We start from the raw sequence: 25300 nt of genomic DNA, 5'->3' as shown, positions 1-25300 counted from the left end.
GCTAAAACGGCTTGAGATGGAGAAGACGGATAGCTGGGACGGATTACCCACAATTAAGGGCAAAGAAGTCAAATTGCAACGAGGATTTACCCTAAAATCAAGGGTAGCCTCCCTATAAAAGGAAGCCAAATTGGAGAGAGAAGGAGACAACATTCACTCATTCAACACACCATCTTTAGGTAGAAAGTTCTCTCGGTAGTTTCAGTCTTTCAGCCGTGTCCCGCTTCTTGCCTCGCCGTAGCCATGATCACTTGACGTTCAGATGTTCCCAGAATTCCAGTCATCGTCCATTCCAGCCAGCAAGATCGTAGTTTAGAGTCTCATAGTCCGGAGTGGCAAAACACTTTTACATTGCTTTCGTAGTTTTAAATTTCTCGCTTTCCTTACGTTGGATCTTGTTTACCTTTGGATATTTTCTGCTTTTGAAATACTTTGTTGAAGATCCAAACGTGTTTATGCTATGAAGTTGATTTCAGTTTCGTTTATTGTGGTGTTTCTTTATTCCCTTGCCTAGTTAGCTTAGATCTAAAGTTTCTCGGTGTTTAAAGTGCTGATTCTCTCAATTCCGTTTACGTAACAAATTTCTTTAGGATAGATAAACAAGTACTGTTTGATCGGAAAGTAGGTCGTTGCATGCAAAGCTTAGTTTTAATTTCTGAATCGTTCTTTCATGTTGACCAGTACGCAGAAGTCCAGTTTCAGTGTTTGATTTCGGATTTGATTTCTTAGTTTTGGATCTGTGTTTGTAAGTTGTTAATCTGAGTTTTTCCGTGTTGAATCTGGAATTGTTATCTAAATTTTGGAAGTGTTTGTTGAAGAAGATGATGTCTATTCCAATTTGAGGGGACCACTTACTTTTCAAGATGCTTTTGCTTTTGTCCTTCACTTTTAGTTAAGCCCTGTCAGCCCAGTCACAAAACTTCCACTACACTCTGAATATTCTGTTTAGCCCGAAATAGAAACCCGTACCTTCCAAATATTTTCTGTTACAAAATTGTCCCCCCATTCCACGTACACAGTTACATTCCAAATGTTTTCCTTACCGTCGGACCAGTAGAACACCTCCTTTAAGTTCCAGCCTAGGTAGAAACTCAACCCAGCGTGGTAGCTAACCAAATCTTCCGATTGTCACCGCGGTAGTTTAAGAACGCACCATCTCTGTGGGATTCGACCCTTACCACCACTATACTGATCAGTAGAAGTGGGTTGTGGAATCTTTGAAACCAAGGTCTAGGTTAGTTAGGATTTCTATCATGATCAGTAGGATATATCCTTGCTTGAACGACACTTACGCACCTTAGGTCCTTTCAAATGGCGCCGCTGCCGGGGATGGATAGCGTTATTTGCAATTACTGTGAGTGATACTTCGGTGTATATATTGTGCATAACCTTTCTTTTTTTTTTCTTTTCAGTTTATGAGAAGCAGTTCGGCTCCTGACCAGTGGAGGCCGAAGATACTTCAGCAAGGATCGATACTCGTAACCACTCGATCCGGGTTGTCGACGGCTTTATCTGACTTAGGTTCGAGTAGCGACGAAGAGCAATACAACATAGAAGGACCAATACCAGAGGAGATACCACTGTTGGAAGGCATTCCAGTTCTGATGGCCGCCAACGGAGATGAGGATCCAGAGATCAGTACCCTTAACGCGCATACCGAGGGAGAACCATCGCAAGCCATAGTCGTCACTCCAGGGCAAACCGCCTGCGATGTGAAGCCTCATGTGATCGCGATTCTGCCTACATACTGTGGGAAGAGCTATGAAGGGCCGTATGAGTTTCTGCATGAGTTTTGTAAAATTTGTAGGGCGCAGAGGAGACCAGCAGGAGCGAATGAGGATGATTATAGGTTGAAGGCCTTGCCATTTGTGCTCAAGGGGGAAGCCAACACCTGGTTCATGCGCCTGCCCCCCAACTCCATTGAGACTTGGGCCGATTTCAAGTCAGCATTCCTAGGCGAGTTTTTCCCGTCATCAAAGACAAGCGCGCTGAAAAGGGAAATAACTAATGTGAAGCAAGGATATGATGAACCCTTGAGCGATTATTGGGCAAGATACATGGGTCTTTTGGAATCATGTCCCAACCATCGCATGGCGGACATTGAAGTACATCATACTTTCTACGAAGGTATGAACGCGGTAACCAAGGATCTAGCAAATTCATCGTCAGGAGGAAGCTTCACACAATTACGGGTCAGCGAAGCGAAGAGAGTCCTAAGGAAGCTACTGAATGCAAAGAAAGAGTATGACCATTCAAGGGAAGGATACAACCGAGAGCGGGCTGCTGTTGTCTTGTCTACTGATCAGGAAAATAAACTGGAGCAGAAAATGGACTTGAAGATGGATGAGCTGAAGAAGTCACTTCTGAGTGCGATCGAGAAGAGCACCCCACCACCTCCCCCAACTGGGAATTACAAAGGTGCAGAACAGGGAAATCAAGGACCGAACTATGAACAGCCTAGTGACTACGTGAATATGGAACAGGTCAATGCTGCGGGGTACTTCAATTCCAGTGGGCATTGGATTCAGGGTAGACAACGGGATGCACCATGGAGGGATCATCCAAACTTTCGATGGGGAGACGGGGGCCAAAATCAGAACCAAGGACAGAACCAGTATAACCCCAATCCAAACCAAAACCCTAACCGTGGACTAGCAAACCCAGACTACCAGCCCAACTGGTCAGGAAGAAACCAACAAACCCAAAATCAAAGCCCACAAAGCCAAAACCCGAATCCTGTTTATGTACCACCCCACCAGAGAAACTTCCACAGTTTCCAAAATCAGCCAAATCATGCACCCCAACACCATCAGAACCAAAATCAGTTTCAAGCCCAGCACCAGAATCAATATCCTCAAGATCAGTACGTCCCTCCTGCCCAGTATAACCAATACCCGCCTAATCAAGGCCAGCAAAACTTTCAGAACTACCAACACCAAGGGCCGAATCATTTCCAAAATCCGAACAGGCCAAGGAGGTCCGTTGAGGACATGATGGGTGAAATGCTAGCGTCACAACAGAGCATCAAAAAAGAATTGCAATCCCATAACGAGGTCGTGCAGGGGATGCAAAATGCCCAGAAAGAACATAAGGCGAACATGGATATGATGAATAGGCAGTTAGCCCAACTGGCCAGTTCGGTGGGTGATTTGAAGGGAAATGCAGGGAAACTACCATCTACAGTCCAAATACCCGAAAAGGCAAATGTGAGTAAGGTTACGTTGAGGTCAGGAACTACTTATGACGCGCCTCAACTCAAACGACCTAGTGGAGGATCTAACGGAACGAAGATAGGAGGCGATACCGTTTCAGCGGAAGAACTAGGGAGGCCTATGCCTCAGATGCAGGATCCATTCTTCTTGGATGCTACACCAATTGCAGGAGATGAACCCGAAACCCTACTGACCAGAAAGGAACCTCATCGAGAGGAAGAGCCCAGAATGGAAGCCCAGACTCAGGAACTACCCCGGAAAGACTCCAAGAAGGTTGCTAAGGGACAAGTAGATGAGAAAAAAGGGGAGAAACCATTCCCATTCCGATTTGTTACAAAGAGGAAGAAAGAGAATCCGGTTGACTATTTGTCGATTTTTGGGAAGTTGGATGTCACCATACCATTTCTCCAAGCCGTGAAACTACCCCCCCTTGGGAAATTCATAAAGGATTTCATAGTCGGGAGAGCCCAGAAAGATGGCAAGATTATGGTGGAAGGGATAGCGTCAGCAATAGTGCAAGAGACGTTACCACCCAAGAGAGCCGACCCAGGTATGTTTACCTTACCAATAACTGTTGGAGATGTGAAGGTCGAACATGCAATGTGTGATTTGGGGGCATCTATAAATGTCATGCCATTGTCTATCTATAACCGGTTGAAGGGAGTGAGGCTGTCAAGTACTAGAGTATTGATCCAACTGGCTGATAGGTCATGCATAAGTCCGGAGGGAGTTTTAGAGGATGTATTAGTTAGAGTGCATGATTTTACATACCCTGCTGATTTTTATGTGATCAAAATGAGTGAGCATGAAGCGAGGGAGTCTGGTGGAGTCTTGTTAGGAAGACCATTTTTGAGAACGGCCAAGACGATCGTGGATATGGCTGAGGGGACTATTTGCATTGATTTTCATGGGGAGAAGTTTACCTATGATATAAATGATGCCATGAAGAAACCTATTGATTCTGAAAATCTATGCTATGTTGATGTGATTGACCCTTTAGTCCAAGATTTTCTTGAGACCGAACTATTGCAGGAGAGACTCCAGGCTTTAGATGTATATGAACAGGCTGACGTAGAAGCTGCTGCATGGTGTGATCTGATCAGTAGCCAGGGGTTGACCGATGAAGAAATTGAAGGAGCAATCAAGGTTTTTTGTCAGAAGTCGGAGTTCATAGGAGCCGCAGGGGCTCAGCTACCAGTCAGTATAGAAGAACCATCAGAAGGAGATTTAGAAAAAGGGAAAGAGTCCGAGAAAAACCCCCTAACCGAAGACACACTTCCACCCCAAGTTGAGCTGAAGAAGTTACCCTCGAATTTGAAGTATGCCTTCCTCGGAGGTGAGGACTCCTATCCAGTGATCATCAGCAGCAGCCTTACGAAGGAACAAGAAGCTAGGCTACTGACCGTGCTGAGCAAGAACAAGAAGGCGATTGGATGGAGTCTTACAGATTTAGTTGGAATTAGCCCCGACGTCTGCATGCACCATATTAGGCTGGAAGATGGAGCAAGGGCACATCGAGATGCCCAAAGGAAAGTAAACCCTAACATGCGAGAGGAAATCTTGAAGTTGTTGTCGCTAGGGATTATCTATTCAGTGCCAGACAGTGAGTGGGTCAGCCCAATCCACATGGTTCCAAAGAAGTCGGGAATCCAAGTCGTCCAAAATGAGAGGAATGAGCTGATTCCAACGAGGCTAGTCACGGGTTGGCGAATGTGCATCGATTACCGCAAGCTGAACAATGCAACAAGGAAGGATCACTTCCCTCTGCCTTTTATCGACCAGATGTTGGAGCGACTCGCTGGGAAGAAGTACTTTTGCTTCTTGGATGGGTACAGCGGATATTTCCAAATCTACGTGGATCCTGAAGACCAGGATAAGACCACCTTCACTTGCCCATTTGGAACTTATGCATACCGGCGCATGCCTTTCGGCCTATGCAACGCTCCAGGTATGTTTCAACGCTGCATGATGAGCATATTTTCTGATTTGATTGAGGATTGCATAGAGATATTCATGGATGACTTTACGGTCTACGGAGACTCGTTCGATTCTTGCCTTCATCATTTGGATATAGTTCTTGAGAGATGTCAAGCGAAGAGTTTGGTTTTGAACTTTGAGAAGTGCCATTTTATGGTCACCGAAGGGATTGTTCTGGGACACGTGGTCTCGGAAAGGGGAATCCAGGTAGATCGAGCAAAGGTGGACGTTATATCTAAATTACCATTTCCTACTGATCAGAAGGGGATTAGGGGTTTTCTGGGGCATGCCGGATTTTATCGACGATTTATTAAGGATTTCTCCAAAATCGCCCAACCCCTTACCAGGCTACTTCAAAATGACGTGGAGTTCGTTTTTGATGAGCAATGCAAGGCTGCTTTCAATCTTCTCAAGGAAAAGCTGATATCCGCACCTATCATACGGGCTCCTGACTGGGACCATCCTTTCGAAGTAATGTGCGACGCCAGCGACTTTGCGGTAGGGGCCGTGCTGGGTCAGAAGATCGATGGGAAGAGGTACGTAATTTTTTATGCGTCCAAGACTTTGAATCAAGCCCAGCGGAATTACGATACCACTGAAAAAGAGATGCTGACAGTGGTGTATTCTTTCGAGAAGTTCCGGCCGTATTTGTTGGGATCCAAGGTCATAGTATATACTGACCATGCAGCCATTAAGTATCTGATTGCCAAGAAGGAATCCAAACCACGCTTGATCCGATGGGTACTATTGTTACAAGAATTTGATTGGGAGGTGGAAGATAAGAGAGGAGTCGAGAACAAGGTGGCAGACCATTTGAGCAGAATAATGCAAGATGGAAACAGTGACGGAGTGCATGATAAGTTTCCAGAGGAACATTTATTTGAGGTGATTTTTGTGCCCAGGAAAATTGATTGGGAAGTAGTGTACAAACTTACTGGTCAGAATGATACAGCAAAAGGAAAGGAGAAGGTAGGGCAGGAGCCATGGTATGCGGACCTGGCTAACTACCTAGTAACTGGAGAACTTCCAGAAGCACCAAGTGTTACCAAGGCACAAAGAATGAAGATCAAGAGTGAAGCAAAATACTACTTTTGGGACGACCCCTACCTATGGAGGGTAGGATCCGATCAAGTGATAAGAAGGTGCATTCCTGACTGGGAGCAGCGGGATGTTCTAACCCACTGCCATTCATTAGCATGCGGAGGACATTTCGGATCCAAGAAGACGGCAAGGAAGATTATGGATAGCGGCTTTTATTGGCCAACACTCAACAAAGATGCGTACGAGTTCTGCAGAAGTTGCGAGCGTTGCCAACTGACCGGTGGAATATCTGCCCGGGACGAAATGCCGCAGGTTCCTATAATAGTTTGCGAGCTATTCGACATATGGGGAATGGATTTCATGGGGCCTTTTCCTTCGTCCTATGGCAATCTGTATATCCTAGTCGCGGTAGATTACGTCTCCAAATGGGTAGAAGCCAAGGCCACAAGTACGTGTGAAGCAAAGGAGGTGGCCAAGTTCTTAAAGAGTCATATCTTCAGCCGGTTCGGAGTTCCAAGGGCGATCATATCAGATCAAGGTACACACTTCTGTAATCGCACAATTGAAGCCTTAATGAAGAAATACGGTGTGCACCATAGACTTTCCAGCCCGTACCATCCGCAAGCCAATGGTCAAGCGGAGATCTCTAACCGTGAGATAAAGAAGATTTTGGAGAAGACTGTGAACACTTCGAGGAAAGACTGGAGTGTGAGGTTAGAGGATGCTCTCTGGGCGTATCGAACAGCCTACAAAACCCCCATAGGCATGTCCCCTTACCGGATCGTTTTTGGGAAGATGTGCCATTTACCGGTTGGGATCGAACATCGAGCATACTGGGCAGTACAGAAAGTGAATATGGATGCTACAGCCTGCGAAGAGGAAAGGAAGCTGCAGCTGCAGGAGCTTGAGGAACTTAGATTGGAGTCATTCGACTCAGCCATGTGGTACAAGGAGCGAACCAAACTGTGGCATGATCGAAATCTGAGAACTAAGGAGCTCCACGTTGGCCAGAAAGTACTACTCTTCCAGTCAAGATTGAAGCTTATGCCAGAGAAACTCAAGTCCAAATGGACAGGACCTTACATCATAACTGCACTCCGATCCAACGGGGCAGTAGAAATTTCAGGGAGTTTTCCTAACTCGGAACCTTTCATAGTAAATGGACATAGGTTGAAAATATTCAGGGAGAATAGCGAAGTGGGTGTAGTGGATGAAATTCCACTGCAAACACTTACATCGGTTTCATACTGATCAGTAAGATGGGAATTTGGAATTCCACATGGTTAGTTCCTTTTTGATAATTTTCTGCGTATACTGGCCAAGTAGGATTCCAAATTACCCAAGAAAGGTGTAAATATTGTAAATACGTAATTAGTCTTTGCATGTCAGATAATTTCTAAGAAAATCCAAAAAAATATTTTCGGGCCTTAAATTTAATTTGGAGTACACATTGACCAAGAGACTACCCATTTGGTGCTATTTCAATTCTAATTTAAGTGCCCATTTGAATTATTTCCCTTATTAGGTAGGTATCGAGAAAAGCCGAAATTTTTTAATTAAGACTTATGCAGCTTTTGCAGGGTGGCAGCGGCTGGAGTGGCGTGGAGCAGAGAGAGCAGACGTGATAGCCAATCAGGGGCCAGCATTCCTAACCGCCTTCCGTCCAAGCGTCGCGACCGGCAACTCCCTATAGCCGGTTGAAACCACCTACAACTGCTATCTCTCGCCTAAATTAAACGACCGTCCCAAACTTTATCCCTCACAAACCCTCATTTTCAAATTCCCTTTCTCAAGAGATATTATCCCATACTCTCTCAAGAAAGCGTAAATCACAAACCCTCATTTTCTTCCATTTTCTCCCAGATATCAAGACCAAATTCCACTGTTTACAAGCCCTAATTTTCAGCCATGGGGAAGAAAGCTTTTGCTACCAAAATCAAACCGCCCTCAAAGAAGGTCAGTGAGGAAAGAAACCTCGAAATACCACCACCACTAAACCCACAACGTCCCGCGCCAACACAACAAGCCCCGCCGATGGTCTCTCTGGATGCAATGACGGAGTTTCTCCGATTGCAGGATCCGAATAGGAATTGGGCAGCGGAGTTAGAGTATTTTAACCAAGGTAGAGGGCAAGGGAGCGGAGCCGGAGCAACTCATGCGGCAACCATGCCAGTAACCACTACGCAACCCTTGACCCCTATTTCATCTACATTGCCGATTCCGTCGATGATTCCCCAGGAAAGCAACCCCTCAACTGAAGCCGAAATGACAGAGACGGAAGAATTTTTTCCGACGACCCAGGAAGCCGAACTTGAGGATCTCGAGGCCATTGCGGCTTATTATGCCTCTGATGAGGAAGAAAGAGCGGAAAGGCTGAGAAGGGAGCAACAAGACCAGGAAGGGGGAGAAGGAATTGAGGAGACGCCAGAAGTGGAAGCGATTCACCAAGAAGTAATTAGGGAAGAGATCGACCTGAATAAGTCGGCCCAAAAGCGCGGCCTCATGACGGAAACGGAGTTTGAATCAATAGTGGAGGAGGTGAATCGCAGGGAAGATACTGCTCTAATGGCTGAGGGTCTAGACCTCGCATCGAGGGCAGTAGGAGAGGATGAACAAGCTTTTACAGAACCCATACCGAAGGATAAGGCATCCCAGTCAGTAGGGGAAGAGGAGAGGGAAGAACAGAGTGAAGAAAAAGGGGCAGAGCCAGTTGATACCCAAGTGGAAGCAGGGGATGATCGAATGCAAGTAGAGGAGGGGAGACCAACCGTAGACACTCAAGTGCCGGAAACTGTGGCGCCTCCCGTCTTAAAACCCCACCCAGTGAAACGGCAATTGGTCCTGAAGACGCGGGTATCTCAGCGATGCCTGGGCAAAAGAGCAGCCAGCAAGACCAAGACAAACACGGCTGAGAACCCAGTAGAGATCGAGAGCGAGGAAGAACAAGCCACTCCAACGAAGGCAGGGGGTGAACCTGCACAGCCTACTGCTCAGGAGGAAGAAACACAATATCAGCGAGAAAGAAAAAGGAAAGGAAAAGCCGTTGTGAAGAACAAGCCGAGTACCAAAAAACCGCGTACCGTGAACACAAGCATCGTGATCACTGAGGCTGACCAGAGGACCCCATCAAACCGGCAAACACAGAGTGACAGTGAATATGAGATCAGTGAAGAATCTGAATCCGATAGCGATACGACCATGGAAGATGAGGAGTACAAGGAGCAGCAACTCCCTAACGATCATCGGGAACTATTGCATCCACCTGCAGAACCACTCCGATATAAGCGTTGGACGGTGGAGCTCACAGATGACGTGGTGGAGGGGATGCAATTTTTTGACTCCAAGGAGCTCCAATCCATCTATCGCACCAAGAACGCAAAAGGCAAGAAGGTTAAGTGTGGAAAGGTAATTCATCTCCCCTCGTTAGATGAATTGAAGGTTCGGGAATCGTTTCTCGCCCTTTTCCACGAATTGGGTTTTGAATGGCTGTTAAGGAATGAGAATTTGAATGTTCCGGTCGATTTTGCCAAGGAATTTTTCGCGACCTTTCGATTCAAGGTCACAACGGATTTGGATGTAGAGTGCATCAGTTTCAGAGTATTTGGAGGAGAGATTAGGATGAATTTGATTGAATGGACTGTTCGGCTAGGGATATGCAGTTTGGAGGAGGCCATAGGGCCCGAGTGGAGAGATAGGGAGCGGGGGATTCCTCGCAGGCATGTGGACTTTGAGCCCCAGGTAGCTTGGGAAGAGCTTACTCACCCCGGGGCAGGACAGTTTCAGTCCACTATCTCCCGATCTATCCATCTCAACGATCCTAATCTACGCCTGGTTCAACTCTTCTTGGGTTACAACCTTTTAGGACAGTCGAATTCGGCAGTCCGGACATCGATGACGGAATTGTATCTTATGTGGTGTGCCAAGAGAGGCAAGAAGTTGCACTTAGGGTTCTGGACTGCATACACATGTCACCTCATCGCTACCCACCCAGCACGGAATATTTCCCTCTGCCATATATTGGGAATCTTTGTGAGAAATAATGTCACCGTTTCAGAGGACGAAGACTTAACCCCCTTGGCGATGGTGGACGCCCCAGGATTGTTTGATACCCCCTATTCGTCCGGACGAATGCGGTATACATGAGGCAAGGCGTGCCACACTTCTACGCGATGGGAGAGGAAGCTACACCCACTGCTCGGTTGGCAGCAGCTCATGAAGCACCGGCACACGACCAGAGACAAGAGGGGATGGAAAAAGCTATGGAGAAGATAGCGGAGGGAAGCAGGCAGATACGGGCAGACATGATCGGATTGGCATCGGACCAGGAACTGCGTCAAGCCAGAATGGAGAAGGAAATGGATGAAGTTAGAAAGGAGAATAAGCAATTGAAAGCAGAGATGGTCAAGCTAGCGGCAGTGATGGAAAGGATGTTGAAGAGATCTGCAGAGCAGGAGACATTGGCTCAAAAGCAAGACGCTATGGAGACGTTAGTGACTACTTTGGGAGAGGAAAATCATCGATTGATCACGGAGATGGGCCGGATGGCATCCGTGATAGATGTGTTGTTGGAAGAAGTGACCAGCCGGAAGAAAGAACAAGCTACAGGAACAAGCGGCCATGCTGGCCAGGATGTTGAACCACAAGTCCCAGAGACCGTAGTGAAGGAGCAAGAGGAAGAGAAAGCCGAGGTGCTAGCAACTGCCGAGGAGCCGGCAAAGGATGATGAGCACCAAGCTGGAATGGAGACAGACCAACCGGAGGACCAACCGATAGAACGACCTGCACCACCTGCCCCACGAAGGAGCAGGAGACTCCGATAGACCCCCCCTACTAACCAAGTTAGTTTTTCTTTTTAAGTTTCAGTTTTTCTTTTAACTTTTCGTATTGTTGTTATAAGTTGGTTTTGTTTAGGTAGTATAATTTGTGTTTGTGCGCAAACCCCACTTCAAAAAAATACTTAGCCTATTCCATAGTCTAAGTGTGAGAAGTTAAGGGTTTGTTTCTTTGGAGCATGTTTTCTTTGTTTTGTTTGTTTTGTTTTCTATGTCGCATGCATGTTAGCTCACACTTAGCCCATTGCATGGTCTAAGTGTGAGGAGTTTGTATATATGTGTTTGTGGTTATGTTTTGTTGATCTCTGTATAGGTGATAAAACCTCTCTCACTTAGCCTATTCCATAGTCTAAGTGTGAGAAGTTTTTGTTTTAGTTTTGCTGTTTGTTGTCTGTGTGCCATCGTACTGGCCATTACCTTTTCCACTTCACAGCCTTATCTGAGGGCAGACACTTGTGAAGTGAGAGGGGGGACGCAATGGCCAGTAAGATGTATGTATATATGTGTAGTCTTTGTGTTTATGCTTTTGTTTTGTTTTGTTAGGTCTAGTTTTATGTTGTTTGTGATTGGGCTTAAAACTCAACCGTCTTGAGCTGAAGGTGAGGGGAATTGAGGGAGATGGGACATGCTGGAAAACCTAAACCATCCCCGTTAGTACCTCCTAGTCAGGATAGATGAGGTGAGTATGAGAGAAAAGCCCATACTTAGAGCCAAACACGAAAGCCCTCTAAAAATGCGAGTTATAAGCCTTAAAGTGGAACCACTTCCCACATATATTGAAAAAAAAGAGAGAGGCTGCCACAATTCGCCTAGGGTGAAGTGATCACGGGTAGCAAATACTGAAGGCAGTAGGAACCCCCCCCCCCCCCCCCGTTAAAAAAAAAAAAAAAAAAAAAACCACCTTTAGAACCCTTTCTTCTTAACCTTTTATATACCCAGATAAACACCCCAGCCGACTGGGACTGTGTAAGGCATGAAACAATGGAGCTTACTGGCCAGGAAGAAGTGCGGAAAAGCAGAAACCAGCTGGGCGAAAAAGTTAGAAGAAAATCGACCAGGGAGTCATTCCCAGTCCAAAAAAAGAGAAGAGGGAATAAGGGTGGCGAAGCCACGAAGGAGCGAAAAAAATAAAAATAAAAATAAAAATAAATAAAAAAAAAGGGAACCGAGAAAATGAAGAAAATGGTCAGAAAGATTTGACCACAAAAAAGAGATGAATGAAGGAATAAGGGTGGCGAAGCCACAAGATGCTACTGACCAGTGGAGATCAAAGCCAGAAGCGCCAACTAAAGAAAGCAACTTATCAGAAGCCTAACATACACAGTTCCCCCGCATAAATAAAAATAGAAATTTTTGAACCTTATAGCCTTAGGAACATCCACCGAAAACATTACAAGCCAACAACCCCGTTACAAGCCTATAAGTCCTTCAGTAGCCGCTCGTGGAATCTAAGTCCGAAGCAATTGTGGTGAGCATAATGAGAGAATGCAGTCCTGACATTCCTGGTGAGGTATGAGCGACTGAGCGAACCTAGTGTTGGGCCAAGAGTGTGGGTGATCTTGACAAACAGATATACTGACTGGAAGAGAAAAGGGGGGCGGCAGAAGTTCAAGGCTGTCTAAGGCCGGATTGCACCTGATCCAGAGGGGAGGGATGGTTGAAAATATAGCCCGATCTATGTGTTTCAGTCTTTTATGTGTTTATGTTTCTCTGTGTTTGTTTGTGTTTTTCTTTGCGTCATAGTTTAGAGTCTAAGTTAGGTAGAGTCGGTCAGGGGAGTAACCAGGCTAGAATTTGACTTATTCTTTTCTTTGTTTGTTCTTCACGCTTGAGGACAAGCCTGTGGTAAGTGTGAGCAGTTTGATAAGTCGTATTCTAGGCCTTGGTTACGGGTCAGTATGATGTGCTTAATTGATTATATTTGCAAAACAGTTGTTTAAAGTGTGCAGGTTAAGCATTCTAGCCAGTAGGGAAGTTTCGGAATGTTCAGGTGAAGGAGGCGCCAGCATGATCTCATACTGATCAGTATTCGTGCTAAAACGGCTTGAGATGGAGAAGACGGATAGCTGGGACGGATTACCCACAATTAAGGGCAAAGAAGTCAAATTGCAACGAGGATTTACCCTAAAATCAAGGGTAGCCTCCCTATAAAAGGAAGCCAAATTGGAGAGAGAAGGAGACAACATTCACTCATTCAACACACCATCTTTAGGTAGAAAGTTCTCTCGGTAGTTTCAGTCTTTCAGCCGTGTCCCGCTTCTTGCCTCGCCGTAGCCATGATCACTTGACGTTCAGATGTTCCCAGAATTCCAGTCATCGTCCATTCCAGCCAGCAAGATCGTAGTTTAGAGTCTCATCGTCCGGAGTGGCAAAACACTTTTACATTGCTTTCGTAGTTTTAAATTTCTCGTTTTCCTTACGTTGGATCTTGTTTACCTTTGGATATTTTCTGCTTTTGAAATACTTTGTTGAAGATCCGAACGTGTTTATGCTATGAAGTTGATTTCAGTTTCGTTTATTGTGGTGTTTCTTTATTCCCTTGCCTAGTTAGCTTAGATCTAAAGTTTCTCGGTGTTTAAAGTGCTGATTCTCTCAATTCCGTTTACGTAACAAATTTCTTTAGGATAGATAAACAAGTACTGTTTGATCGGAAAGTAGGTCGTTGCATGCAAAGCTTAGTTTTAATTTCTGAATCGTTCTTTCATGTTGACCAGTATGCAGAAGTCCAGTTTCAGTGTTTGATTTCGGATTTGATTTCTTAGTTTTGGATCTGTGTTTGTAAGTTGTTAATCTGAGTTTTTCCGTGTTGAATCTGGAATTGTTATCTGAATTTTGGAAGTGTTTGTTGAAGAAGATGATGTCTATTCCAATTGGAGGGGACCACTTACTTTTCAAGATGCTTTTGCTTTTGTCCTTCACTTTTAGTTAAGCCCTGTCAGCCCAGTCACAAAACTTCCACTACACTCTGAATATTCTGTTTAGCCCGAAATAGAAACCCGTACCTTCCAAATATTTTCTGTTACAAAATTGTCCCCCCATTCCACGTACACAGTTACATTCCAAATGTTTTCCTTACCATCTGACCAGTAGAACACCTCCTTTAAGTTCCAGCCTAGGTAGAAACTCAACCCAGCGTGGTAGCTAACCAAATCTTCCGATTGTTACCGCGGTAGTTTAAGAACGCACCATCTCTGTGGGATTCGACCCTTACCACCACTATACTGATCAGTAGAAGTGGGTTGAGGAATCTTTGAAACCAAGGTCTAGGTTAGTTAGGATTTCTATCCTGATCAGTAGGATATATCCTTGCTTGAACGACACTTACGCACCTTAGGTCCTTTCAGTTTCCTCCTTGATGGATGTAATTCACATCTTCAACGGTCGGTTGAGGTTCTCCCATGGGTACCACCCCCACACTAAGCCTATCCACCTTTTGATTCAACATTATCATTTGTTGGGTGAGAAGATTAAAGGCATCTGCATCCACGACCGAAGCTACCGACATTGAGCCATCTCGGCCCGAACTCCAACCCTTGCTAGTATAGGCAAACCTTTTAAGCATCGTCTTGCACTCATCGACCCCCTTGTCCAAGAAATCATCCCCCCGAGCCAAAGTCTAATTGACTCTTGATAAAATCCGAGCATCCATTGTAGAAGAGGCTCACTTGATGGCCCGGAGATAGCCCATGGTTGGGGCACTTTTTCAACAAAGCATTGAATCTTTCCCATGCTTCAAACATGGACTCTTGGCTCTTCATACTAAAGTGAGAGATCTCCGCTTGAAGGTTGAGAGTGGAGCTAAGAGAGAAGAACCTATCCAAGAACGTTTGGGCTAAGTCGTCCCAACTTGTAACCGAGCCCGGCTCAAGGTTATCAAACCAATCTCTAGCATATCCCGGTAATGAGAATGGGAATAGCCTAAGCTTGATTGTATCGTCGGGAACCCCATTAAGCTTTGTTGTATTGGCAATCTCCAAGAATTTAGCTAAGTGCCTATTAGGATCCTCCGTGGGCCTTCCCGAGAAAACACGTTGCTCTACAAATTGAATCAATGTCGTCTTCAACTCAAAATTATTGGCATTCACCCTTATATCATAAAGTGAAATTGTGATATTGACATTCCCAAGTGCATCTCTAACCGGTGCCTGTCGCCTCCTTTCCTCCTTTCTTTCCCTTCTCATCCCCGCCATTTCTTGTTGTAGTTGGAGAATGATTTGGTCTTGATTCAATGGAGGTGGAGGTGGAGGGGGAACTCCCTCATTGTTTCCATGTGGATTTTTCATTGGCTCAACTAGATGTTGAGCTCGTGCTCTCCTCCTTTGTCCTCTTCTCCTTTTATTGGTGGCTTCTATTTCCAAGTCAATCGGCTCAAGGGGTAGACGCCTTGAGCGCGTGAGCATACCCACCTACACAACACAAGAGAAGAACTAAAGGAAGTTAGAACTAAACAAGAAAATTAAACTAAATAAAGCAAGTAAAATGTCTAAACTAGTATTCTCTATCTTATCACAATATCAAACACAAAGCAAATTTAGTCCCGGCAACGGCGCCAAAAACTTGACTCATGCTAATTTTGCATTAAAAAGCGTCATCCACAAGTGTACGGGCTAAATAGCATATGGCAAGCTAAAATTATCGATCCCCGAAGACTAAAAATCGGTTTGAGTATTACGATGCAACTTTGAATACTATTTAGACTACTAAAAGGGGGTTTTTGGTTTTCTATAACTAAGATCAAATAACAATTAATCAAGTAAAGACAAATAACTAAGCAAGACAAACAAATGATGGTTTTTCACTCAAATTTGGAAAGGTAGGGATATGGATCCGTTAGTATGGATCACGTGTTTCATCTATTAGTTCTCATGTGTGGCTAGGAAGGTTGGGTTAATTGTTTAGACCTCCTCTCGGGTGCATCTAACTCGTGGATTAATCCCTAATGTAGGAGTCTCCTCCATACACTTCAAGATTAACTCCCTAGAACAACGGACCCAAGTCCTCTCTCTAGCTCATGCATCTCTCAATTAATGTAACGCACGTAGTTGTTGATTACCTAACCATTCTAATCATGCATCTCTCAATGTCATTAATTAGAACAAGTTATATCAAATTGTTAGCTAGGCAATTGGATAATAAGAGCTCAATAATCAACAAAAACCAACACAAGATATAGATAGCATAAATCAAGGATCAACTCATGGATTCCATACAAACATCACCACATCCCTAAGGAAAATCTAGCTACTCATGTTCAAAGATGAAAGAAAAGGAAAAACAAAGCAAATGAAATAAAACATGGATAGAAATTGGAAACTAGAACTCCCTATGGTAGAAATGATGGCGGAGAGTCTTCTCCTTCAATCTCTTGAGAGGGGAAGCTCCTAAGCCTTCAAATCCTCTTCAAAACCGTGCTCTCTTACTCAGAATCACCGTGTGTGCGTTAGAGCTCAAATGTGTGAAGTCCCCTATTATACTCAGAGTGAAAATCAGGATTAAATGGGTACTTATTCAAAACACCCGGCCGGGTGATCTGTAAGTGGCGAAACACCTCGCCGGGTCTTCTCTCTGGAGTCAGCCTCGTTCGCTTTGTTTTGCCCGTTTTAACCTGTTTTCACTTCAAACTCCAACAAACTCATTACATCATCTAATTGATGACTAAATGGGTGAAAACCTATAATAAACACCTTAATTCACCAAAAATATGGGTTAATCACCTCTAAAACCATCCTAAACTATGAGTTTGTTAGTCATATGTGGCTACCAATAATGTATCGTGGAAAATATCGGCGTCGTGATTAACCTGTAATGAAAATGAAGAATTTAATATTGGTGCTGCTCAACTTTGTCCCTATCAAAGATTAAATGTTTCTGCATCCCTCCCTGGGCGTGTAATAATTATCTATATAATGGTTCATTAAATAAAAACACAGGACTAAATTAAAGTACTTATATACTGCACTGAACATATAAAATTATTTCATATTTAATTTAAATATATTCAAAATATATACTATAAAAACTTCATTGCCTTTGGATTCAAACCCATACTTACATTATCTATTAAGGAGATGTCTCCACCTTAGATAGATCACCGTGATCCAATAATTAAAAATGGTTTTAACATTCTAACCATAAGAAATATCTCAATCTATATCCATAGATGTATAATTAATCTAGATTTTAAAAAGCGTCAAATGATTAGGACATAATTATTTGTTAAATAAGAAATTTGATTGGGATCGAACATGCTTATCCAAACTAACTGCTATTTTCCAAACCTAATTCTCGGAATTTGACAGGCAAACTGTCCGTTTGTCTCATCTCTCATAGTTGTTGAACCATTGACCTCATACTCGTAGTTTGGATCATAATAATATACAGCCAATATTTTGGATTTTTGTGGTTGGAACATGTGCGCCATCATATCGATTTCATTAAACTAAGAAAATACTTCGTAAACTATATCCCGTTTGCTTTCTATAATTATTGATAGATCAAATAACAATACAAGCTAGTGGAAAATAGATGATTGTTATTGTACCATGTTAGAACTTCAAAACACTTCTTTAAGTAGTACTATTACGTAATGTTATAAGAGTGTTAAATTTTTATTGAATAATTCTAATTAAATATAAAGCATATACATACAATGTTTTGTACTACTAGTAAATACCTTCGTACCAATAACTTATACTGACTTTTGGACATGCTAGAATCATAAATAGATCTTTGTAACGAAGGCATGCGGTCGGCAGCAATAACCCCTGTTACGGGGTCGGGTCGGGTCGGGTGTCTCTGAGGTGTGACACACGGCATGGGGAGGGTCCGGCGCCGGGAGCAGTATGCATTGTGGGCCTTTGAGCATGACCACAAGAACATTTTTTTGTTATTTCAAAATTATATTCTGAATATGTGATTTTAATAGTTTTTTATTTTCCAAATTATTTAAGCCTCTTGAATTGGGAAAGTTGATTTCTTTAAATTAATTAAATCGGAAGACTTTGTTGATTAAAAATTTATATCAATAGACTAATTAATCATGAAAATTTTGAAAATTTACTTAAATCAAGTCGAAGAAATGTAATTTTACAAATACTTAAATTTCATAATATTATATCTTCAATTTATTTTCTTACAATATATTTTTTGAGATATATTTCCTGGTGTGACTAGAATTAGAATGTTCTATTTCTATCTTCAAATGGAAGTTTTCTCTCATTATAAAAGCATCATAAATATTCTATAATGAAATCTCTAGTTTGACATCAGATTTAAATGTAGAGAACATTTTATCTAACTTGGTACACAGTCCATTGTGTTCATTTTTTTTAGATTTGTTATTATCTGTATCTATTTCTCAATACCACCCGCAAAAACTATGGCATCTGATATTAGACTTGAGGAAGTTGGATTCTATTTTTATTGCAAAATGAGGTATTAGAATTTAGACTAAAATTTAAAATTGGTATCGTATTGTAAAAAAATGGGTTACAAGTACACTAGTATAATTTTGTCCTTACTGAATAAGTATTTCTGTAAAAAAAATAAAAAACAACAACATTTTAACCTATTTGATGAGTGAAATATGGACCAAAACATATTACTATTATCTAAGACCAAAAGCTAACACATTAATTGTTTAGACCAAATAAGTTTTTGTGTAGATGCACGAGATCAATTTTGGAGAATAAAATGCAGTTCACCATTAATTTTGACGAAACCATTTAATGCAGACCAAAAACATATATACTAGTATTATTTAGAACTAAATGTATGACCAAAATGATTTTTGAACCAATGTATGGAACCAGTTTTAGGACGAATTTAACCATAATTATCAAAAGTGAAAAGTGTGAAGTTAGTCTTGTTTTGGGATATGATGCAAAAGTAGTATTTCTGCATAAATTTAGGGATAGTGATAATGGTAATACTATTATCTACATACGTGAAGAAGGTAGTTTTAGACAGAGATGATTGGAGCAAAAAGAGAAGGAATAGAATGGTTAGGCATCATCAGTGTGAGTGACGTCTTGGATGAGGGCGGATCTCATGTCGTGCGAGGGGCGCCAGTGGCGCTTCCTCTGGTTGATGAACCAGTTGTTGATCTGCTGCTGCTCCAGCCCCGTCATCTCCGACAGCCTCTTCTTCTCTTCTTCCTTTTTATAGTTATAGTAGTTATTAGTTATAACAAAACCACAACACAAGACCTTCTCAATATATATATATATATATGAAGATATATGGAGAGATAATGAATACGTACGGTAGGGTAAGGCCACCTATAGTGTGTGTTCCACCACTCCAACAAAGCAGAAATAGCATCCTTTGGCAGTTTACCCTTTTTCTTCTTCTTCAACATCTCTTTCCTCAAATTGCTTACAAACCCGCTGTACTTCCGCATTAGCATCTCTTTCAACTCGTGATCGCCTGACTCTAGCATGCTTCCACATCCTTCCACCACTTCTCCGCAGCTTTTATCCTCATCTGTGCATGCATATATATACTAAAATTTTTACTTTCACAAATATAAAAAACTCGTAACTCCGCAGGTGTTGAGTTAAGGGTCTCTCAAATATTGAAATCTGAAACTCTGAAGTGAAACCATTATTATTATTGGAAAGCGATCTGTATAACATGGGGTGGTCATTTTTGTTTTCTTAGTTTAAATACTGTACTAGTTTTAAATCGTGTGATGAATACTGATATTTAAAATAAAATCAAACAGTAAAAATACTGTTTTAACTAACTAGTAAACCACAAATTATTAATGATTCTTTTCTCATATATCTTGGGGTGACTCCAAACCCAGACATAATAGATACTCCGTACAATAGAAATGTCTTACTAACCAAGTTATCAGGGGTGACTCCAAACCCCAACATAATAGATAACATAGCAATAGAAATGTCTTATTACTAACTAAGTTATACTCCCTCTTTCCCATAAAAAAAATTTATTTTTCTATATTGATCCGTCCTATAAAAATAGCCCATTTTCTATTTTTGGAAAGCATATTCCCTCTTATAAGATTGCCCCATTCTCTACTAACAATAATTCAATTACTTTTTTTTCATATCTCTTACTTTATCAATTTCATATTAAAACTCACGCCGTCCCCAAGTCTCTATTTTTATGGGACGAGGAAGTACCAGTTAGCATTATACATAACTCTCTTGTTCAGTTATTTCATTTCTTAGTTAGTATACATGTTAATTAGTGAGAGGCCTGGCAAAGTTAAACTAATCCATCTATAACGTACCCACAAGTACATATTAAGGTTGAATTACCAAAGAAAGGAGTAGTAAAAAAAAATAAGCCTCAGAATATATTTTTCTTGCAACATAGATAAATAAAATTATACACAACATTTCTATGGCAATATATATGTAACTTAATCAGCATATACACCATACAATCTCCAAGGAAAAATATATATAAAAGTTAAATTAATGAGTATATTCCAAAACACTGTAGAGCTCAGGGCTCAGAGACACATTTCCAAAGGTTCTTCCAACACGCACTGAAAAGGTTGTATATATGCGAGAGAAAAAGACAAGAGATCTAAGTAACAACCCCCTCCACTCAATCTTATACTCGTACGTTATAAATTTGATTATTTCATAAACAACTACACATGACAAGTCCTGACACTTATCCTCAGAATGAATGAATTAGTCAAATATATAGTAAATACAAAAAATCACAAATTTAACATGAGTACTGTGAAACAGTAACTACTACTGAAGAAGTTGTAGTAGAAGCATTAATTAATCGCTTATTAATTCCACACACGTACATCAAATTAAAATGATGTACAGTAGAAGAGAAGATTAAAGATAGAGAGACGTACGAGTAGAATGAATAGTAGTTGAAGGTAGGTTTTGGTTGCAGAGATGAGTGAGCTGAGATCCAATGCTGCTTAAGAAACTCCTCGCCTCATCGAATGGCTTCGACAACTCCTCCTTATATTTGCGTAGAGACTCGCAGTATGATCTCTTCATTCACACCACCATGCATTGCATCATCACATCACATATTTTATGAAGAAATCAAATTAATGAAATTGTAATTTGTGTTTAATTACCATAAAGGAATCGAGTTCAGGGTCTGTTCCAAAGTGAGTGGCCAAAAAGATGGGATTGCTATCTCCGCGGATTTGTTCAAGAAGAGAGGCCATTTCAGGAGGTGCACCTACCTTGGTGCAGTCGATGTAGGAGGAGAGCAAGGTGGGATAAAGTGGGTGATTAGCAATCCGAGCCTTGATTAGGTCTTGATCTCCATCAAAATCAGTGTGGTATGAATAATGGAAGGAGGTGTATAGCTGCTCATCATCCATCCCTATCCACACAATGCCTGCGTGTGTGTGTGTAGAATTTAAAGGCACAGGCGAAGAAACAGTGAATCTTAGGTAATTTATGTTCAGCACCAAAGGGGGGAGTAGACAAAGGTTTGGGGAAAGAGAGAGAGAGAGGGCAGGTTTTTGGAAATGGAAATTGAAGGAGGTAGGTAGGTATGTATGTATGTATGTATTTTATTCAGTGCCAAAAACAAAGGGATTGGAGGGAGGTGAATAATGATTAAAAACACCTGTAGGGAGGAAGGTTCAGAGATGGAGTCATGTTGTATATGTGATGTGCAAAGAGTGGACAGCGATTGAGAGAGAGAGAGAGAGAGGTGACATGACTTATGGCTACTTTTCGATACGCGATTGGTCCAATCTATGTACTACTCGCTATTGTCTGGTCACATACATATACTACGCCTACCTATATACCAATTCCAATTTCCTTGGGAACTATGCATCCATTTTCGTGCCCATGCCCATGCCCAATAAAGCTGCCACTGCTGATCTCCCGCCCTTCGGCTAGAGCGTGCCGATTGATGCCCTATCAGAGCTATTGCCGAGACAATGCTGATCGCAGTCGATATGAATTTTTTTTTTTCATTTTTAAACTCTTTAGTACATCATTTTTTACTCTATTTTATCACTGACACACTATTTATTAGTGCTAAAAATACCTGTAAGTTTACATGGTAGATCTAGTATAACTAAAGGTCAGTACCGGGATATCGAACACATGAAATAAGATTGCAACTGGCTATCATATACTAAGCGTCATATACTACTATTTAAAGACACAAATGTTTTTTTGGTTTGATTTTATTAAACTAGACTGAAAAATAAACAAATAAAAAAAAGAAAGCATATAAACAATGATACAAAGCAGGCATAGGAATGTAGAATATTAGGATTCAAAACACAATCGACTTTCTTAAATTACGGTCTCTAGAGTTATTAAGTCGGTCACTTAACTGTATTAAACCCTCTCCCGATGTGAGAAATCCGTAGATTAGGTGTTGAAATCAAAGTCCCCTTTAAATCTCTAACATCTAACTCCTAAAAGATCGTTAAGACCAATGACCTTACGTAAAACTTCAACTCTCCCGAGTTCTATTGAATTAAAGTGTTAATTATCCATTTTCCAAGTCAACTATTTCGTCTCCCGGATACTCTAATCAACTCTAACATGTATTCAAGAGGTAGCTAATCAATTGAATATAGAAAGCGCAATGATAAATCATATAACTACAAGAGCTAACAAGGAAAATCAATCGAATATCTTCACCAAAAATTCCACGATTGATGTTTAACTCATAGACATGTAAAAACTACAAATAAAGTACGAGACATGAAAGAAATTGATAAAACTCAAGGTTGAATCTTCAATCTTCAGTCTTCTCTTGCCTGGATCTGCAGAACTCCGCTCCAATGGAAGATGGATGAATTTAAGGGTGGAATATGGAATGGAAGAAGAGTAGAGAGGGAGAAGGATTGGAGGCTCTGAGATAAAGATTATGAATTAGCTTCAGAGGTATTTATAGGCAGGAAAAAGGTTTATTTTTGATAAATTTCGTGCCCTACAAGAAATAGGAGAGATTTGGCTCTACAATATAATAATTTCTTTTCTTCCATGAATTTCCGCATAAATTCCCGTCAGCTTTGACTACACTGCGCAACGTTCGTAGAATTGTCATAACTTTCTCCACAGAACTTCGGTTGAGACATGCAAGATATCCACGCGAAGCTCTTTCAAAGACAAAGAGAATGATATGTAGTAAGCACTGACTGGACTTCAAAATCGCTGGCAGAATGGGCTCGAACAGAGGCTGCTGCACTTTGGTCTTTTTTCACCTTTTCTATCTTTTATCAACAAACACGTCAAAAATACCAAATGTATAACATATGCAATTTAATAACATAATTTGCATGATTGACATTTAAAACAAGTCAAATCTAGTTCTTAAAAACATGCAAAATATGTGTTTGTCAACTCCCCCAAACTTAATTATTTGTTTGTCCTCAAACAAAACAAGAGAAAAAACTACTAAAGAAACACGGATGCTAAGAACTAGAATTCATAGTTGCCTCAAAAATTGTAACAAGAAATAAAGAGTTTGACAAGAATACAAATCAAATCAAGCAAAGCTTATTAGTGTAGTTTCATTACTAGCTCGTTGATCACCTTGAAGTACATGCGCTCACAAGTGTTTAGAAGTGTGTTTATCACCCACTCTCAAAGTGTATAAGGTAAAGAATATATGCTCTCAGATCATGCAACATGCAAAGTTTACCATAGGCTTGCTCGATGCCTAATCCCTCTGCTACTTTATGTGATTAAAATCAAAAATTCGAAAGGTCTTTATTTTCGGTTATAATGTAGGCTTTTTGGTAAGGTGAAGAAATATGACTAAAAAGTTACTAATCCCAAACATAGCAAAAGTGATCAATTTCTACTACATCAAACATACCACCGCACCAACAATTCGAATCTCAGTAAATTCTATACTTTGTCTAAATTTCTTCTCACTTCCCAAATTCCTTTGATTTTTTTTCTTTTCATTTTTTTTGTACATCTTTTCTTTTTTTTCTTTCTATGCACAACCAATTATCGCATTCAAACCACCGATGTCTATGCACTTTTCATAAGTAAGCACACTACTTTTCTTTCTACCTTATCTCTCCAACTCTTTTCACAAAATATAAACTAAAATTCACCAAGAGTGTATGGATATTCCCTTTTTTTTAGCTTCCAAAGAAAAAGGCTTTAAAGGCTCAAAGTGGCTAGCTAGGGAAAAATATTTTGAATAAGGTCATAAATTTGGATATATAAAGTAGCTAAGAAGGATGGCCTAACGTCCTCTTTTAACATTTAAACACTATGTAAAATTAGACAGACTAGGAGCAAGTTCTAGAAATAAATACATGAATGCAGATAAATCACACAAGAAATAAAATTATGGCTCAAGTCTTACAAGGTACGTGATACGATTATTATTATTATTATTTAGTTAGTTAGTTAATTATAGATTTGCATATCTTTTTCATATCTTCTGTCTTGCTCATTAAGTTAGTATCCACTATTATAAATAGTGGACATTGTTATTCATATTATTCATTCAATAAAAATCAATTATCCTTCTATTTTATTTTCTCTTACTCTCTTTCCTTTCAAACGTGCAAAACGCACAAAATCATAATTTTGACGCCGGATTGATCGACGGGCAAAAGCTCCCGCGACGTTCGATGCAAAATCTACGAGTTAAGGAACTTCATCCTTAACAATTGGTGCTTTCATCGTGATCTCTTCCTCCGAATCGCTGTCTACATGTCGTACAGCTACACCGGATATCAACTCCGGCAGACGGATTACCACCCATGGCAGCCCGTATCTCAACCTCTGCTCCATCCGATCAGAGCGTTAGATCAACAACCATCATATCCATATCCATAGGATGGGAGACTCCACCCACAACACCATCCCTACCAAGCCCGTCAACCCACTTCCTGGGACCCACCATCATCCTACGAGCCAGATTTGTACTCGCCACCACCCTCTTGTTGGGACCCGCCAAGGTTGTGCACGCAGCATGGATACTCTCAGCCTCATCAACCGCCTCAGCAGCCACACCACACCGCGCTCAGACAGCCCACTTGCTGGGACCCGCCATGGGTGCGCACGCAGCAGAGTTCTTCGACCTATGATCAACCGTCGTTGTTATATCCGCAACCTCCCGATCAACCGGATTGGCAATGTCTCCCAACGACTAATGATGTCGGCCATATGGAGCCTCTCGACATGCCACGTGATCCAGTGACACCGGAGTCTGAACCGAGCCTAACGGTGGCTGACTTGGCTTCACAGCTCGAGCGTTTGACTGCTATTGTCAGGGAATTGG

The 25300-nt window shown here is 41.6% G+C and overlaps 1 protein-coding gene and 1 non-coding gene across 2 annotated transcripts; one reads left to right on the top strand and one right to left on the bottom strand.

Moving 5' to 3' along the window:
• The first annotated feature begins 14743 nt into the window (after positions 1-14743).
• LOC121810139 lies at positions 14744-14850 on the top strand. Its single transcript, XR_006052397.1, has one exon. It is a non-coding gene; the product is annotated as a small nucleolar RNA R71 (small nucleolar RNA).
• A 4089-nt stretch (positions 14851-18939) lies between these two features.
• On the bottom strand, positions 18940-21652 carry LOC121806672 (homeobox protein knotted-1-like 1). Its single transcript, XM_042206791.1, has 4 exons — positions 21147-21652; positions 20913-21057; positions 19326-19546; positions 18940-19218 (listed from the first exon to the last, which is right to left on the bottom strand). The coding sequence occupies exons 1-4, from the start codon at positions 21396-21398 to the stop codon at positions 19066-19068; spliced, it is 771 nt and encodes a 256-aa protein (XP_042062725.1). The 5' UTR covers positions 21399-21652; the 3' UTR covers positions 18940-19065.
• Positions 21653-25300: the final 3648 nt, after the last annotated feature.

The sequence above is a fragment of the Salvia splendens genome, chromosome 6 (assembly GCF_004379255.2).
Source record: "Salvia splendens isolate huo1 chromosome 6, SspV2, whole genome shotgun sequence".
Lineage (NCBI taxonomy): Eukaryota > Viridiplantae > Streptophyta > Magnoliopsida > Lamiales > Lamiaceae > Salvia > Salvia splendens.
The sequence above is the reverse complement of the archived record's forward strand: the minus strand, read 5'-3'. Positions and strand labels throughout refer to the sequence as shown.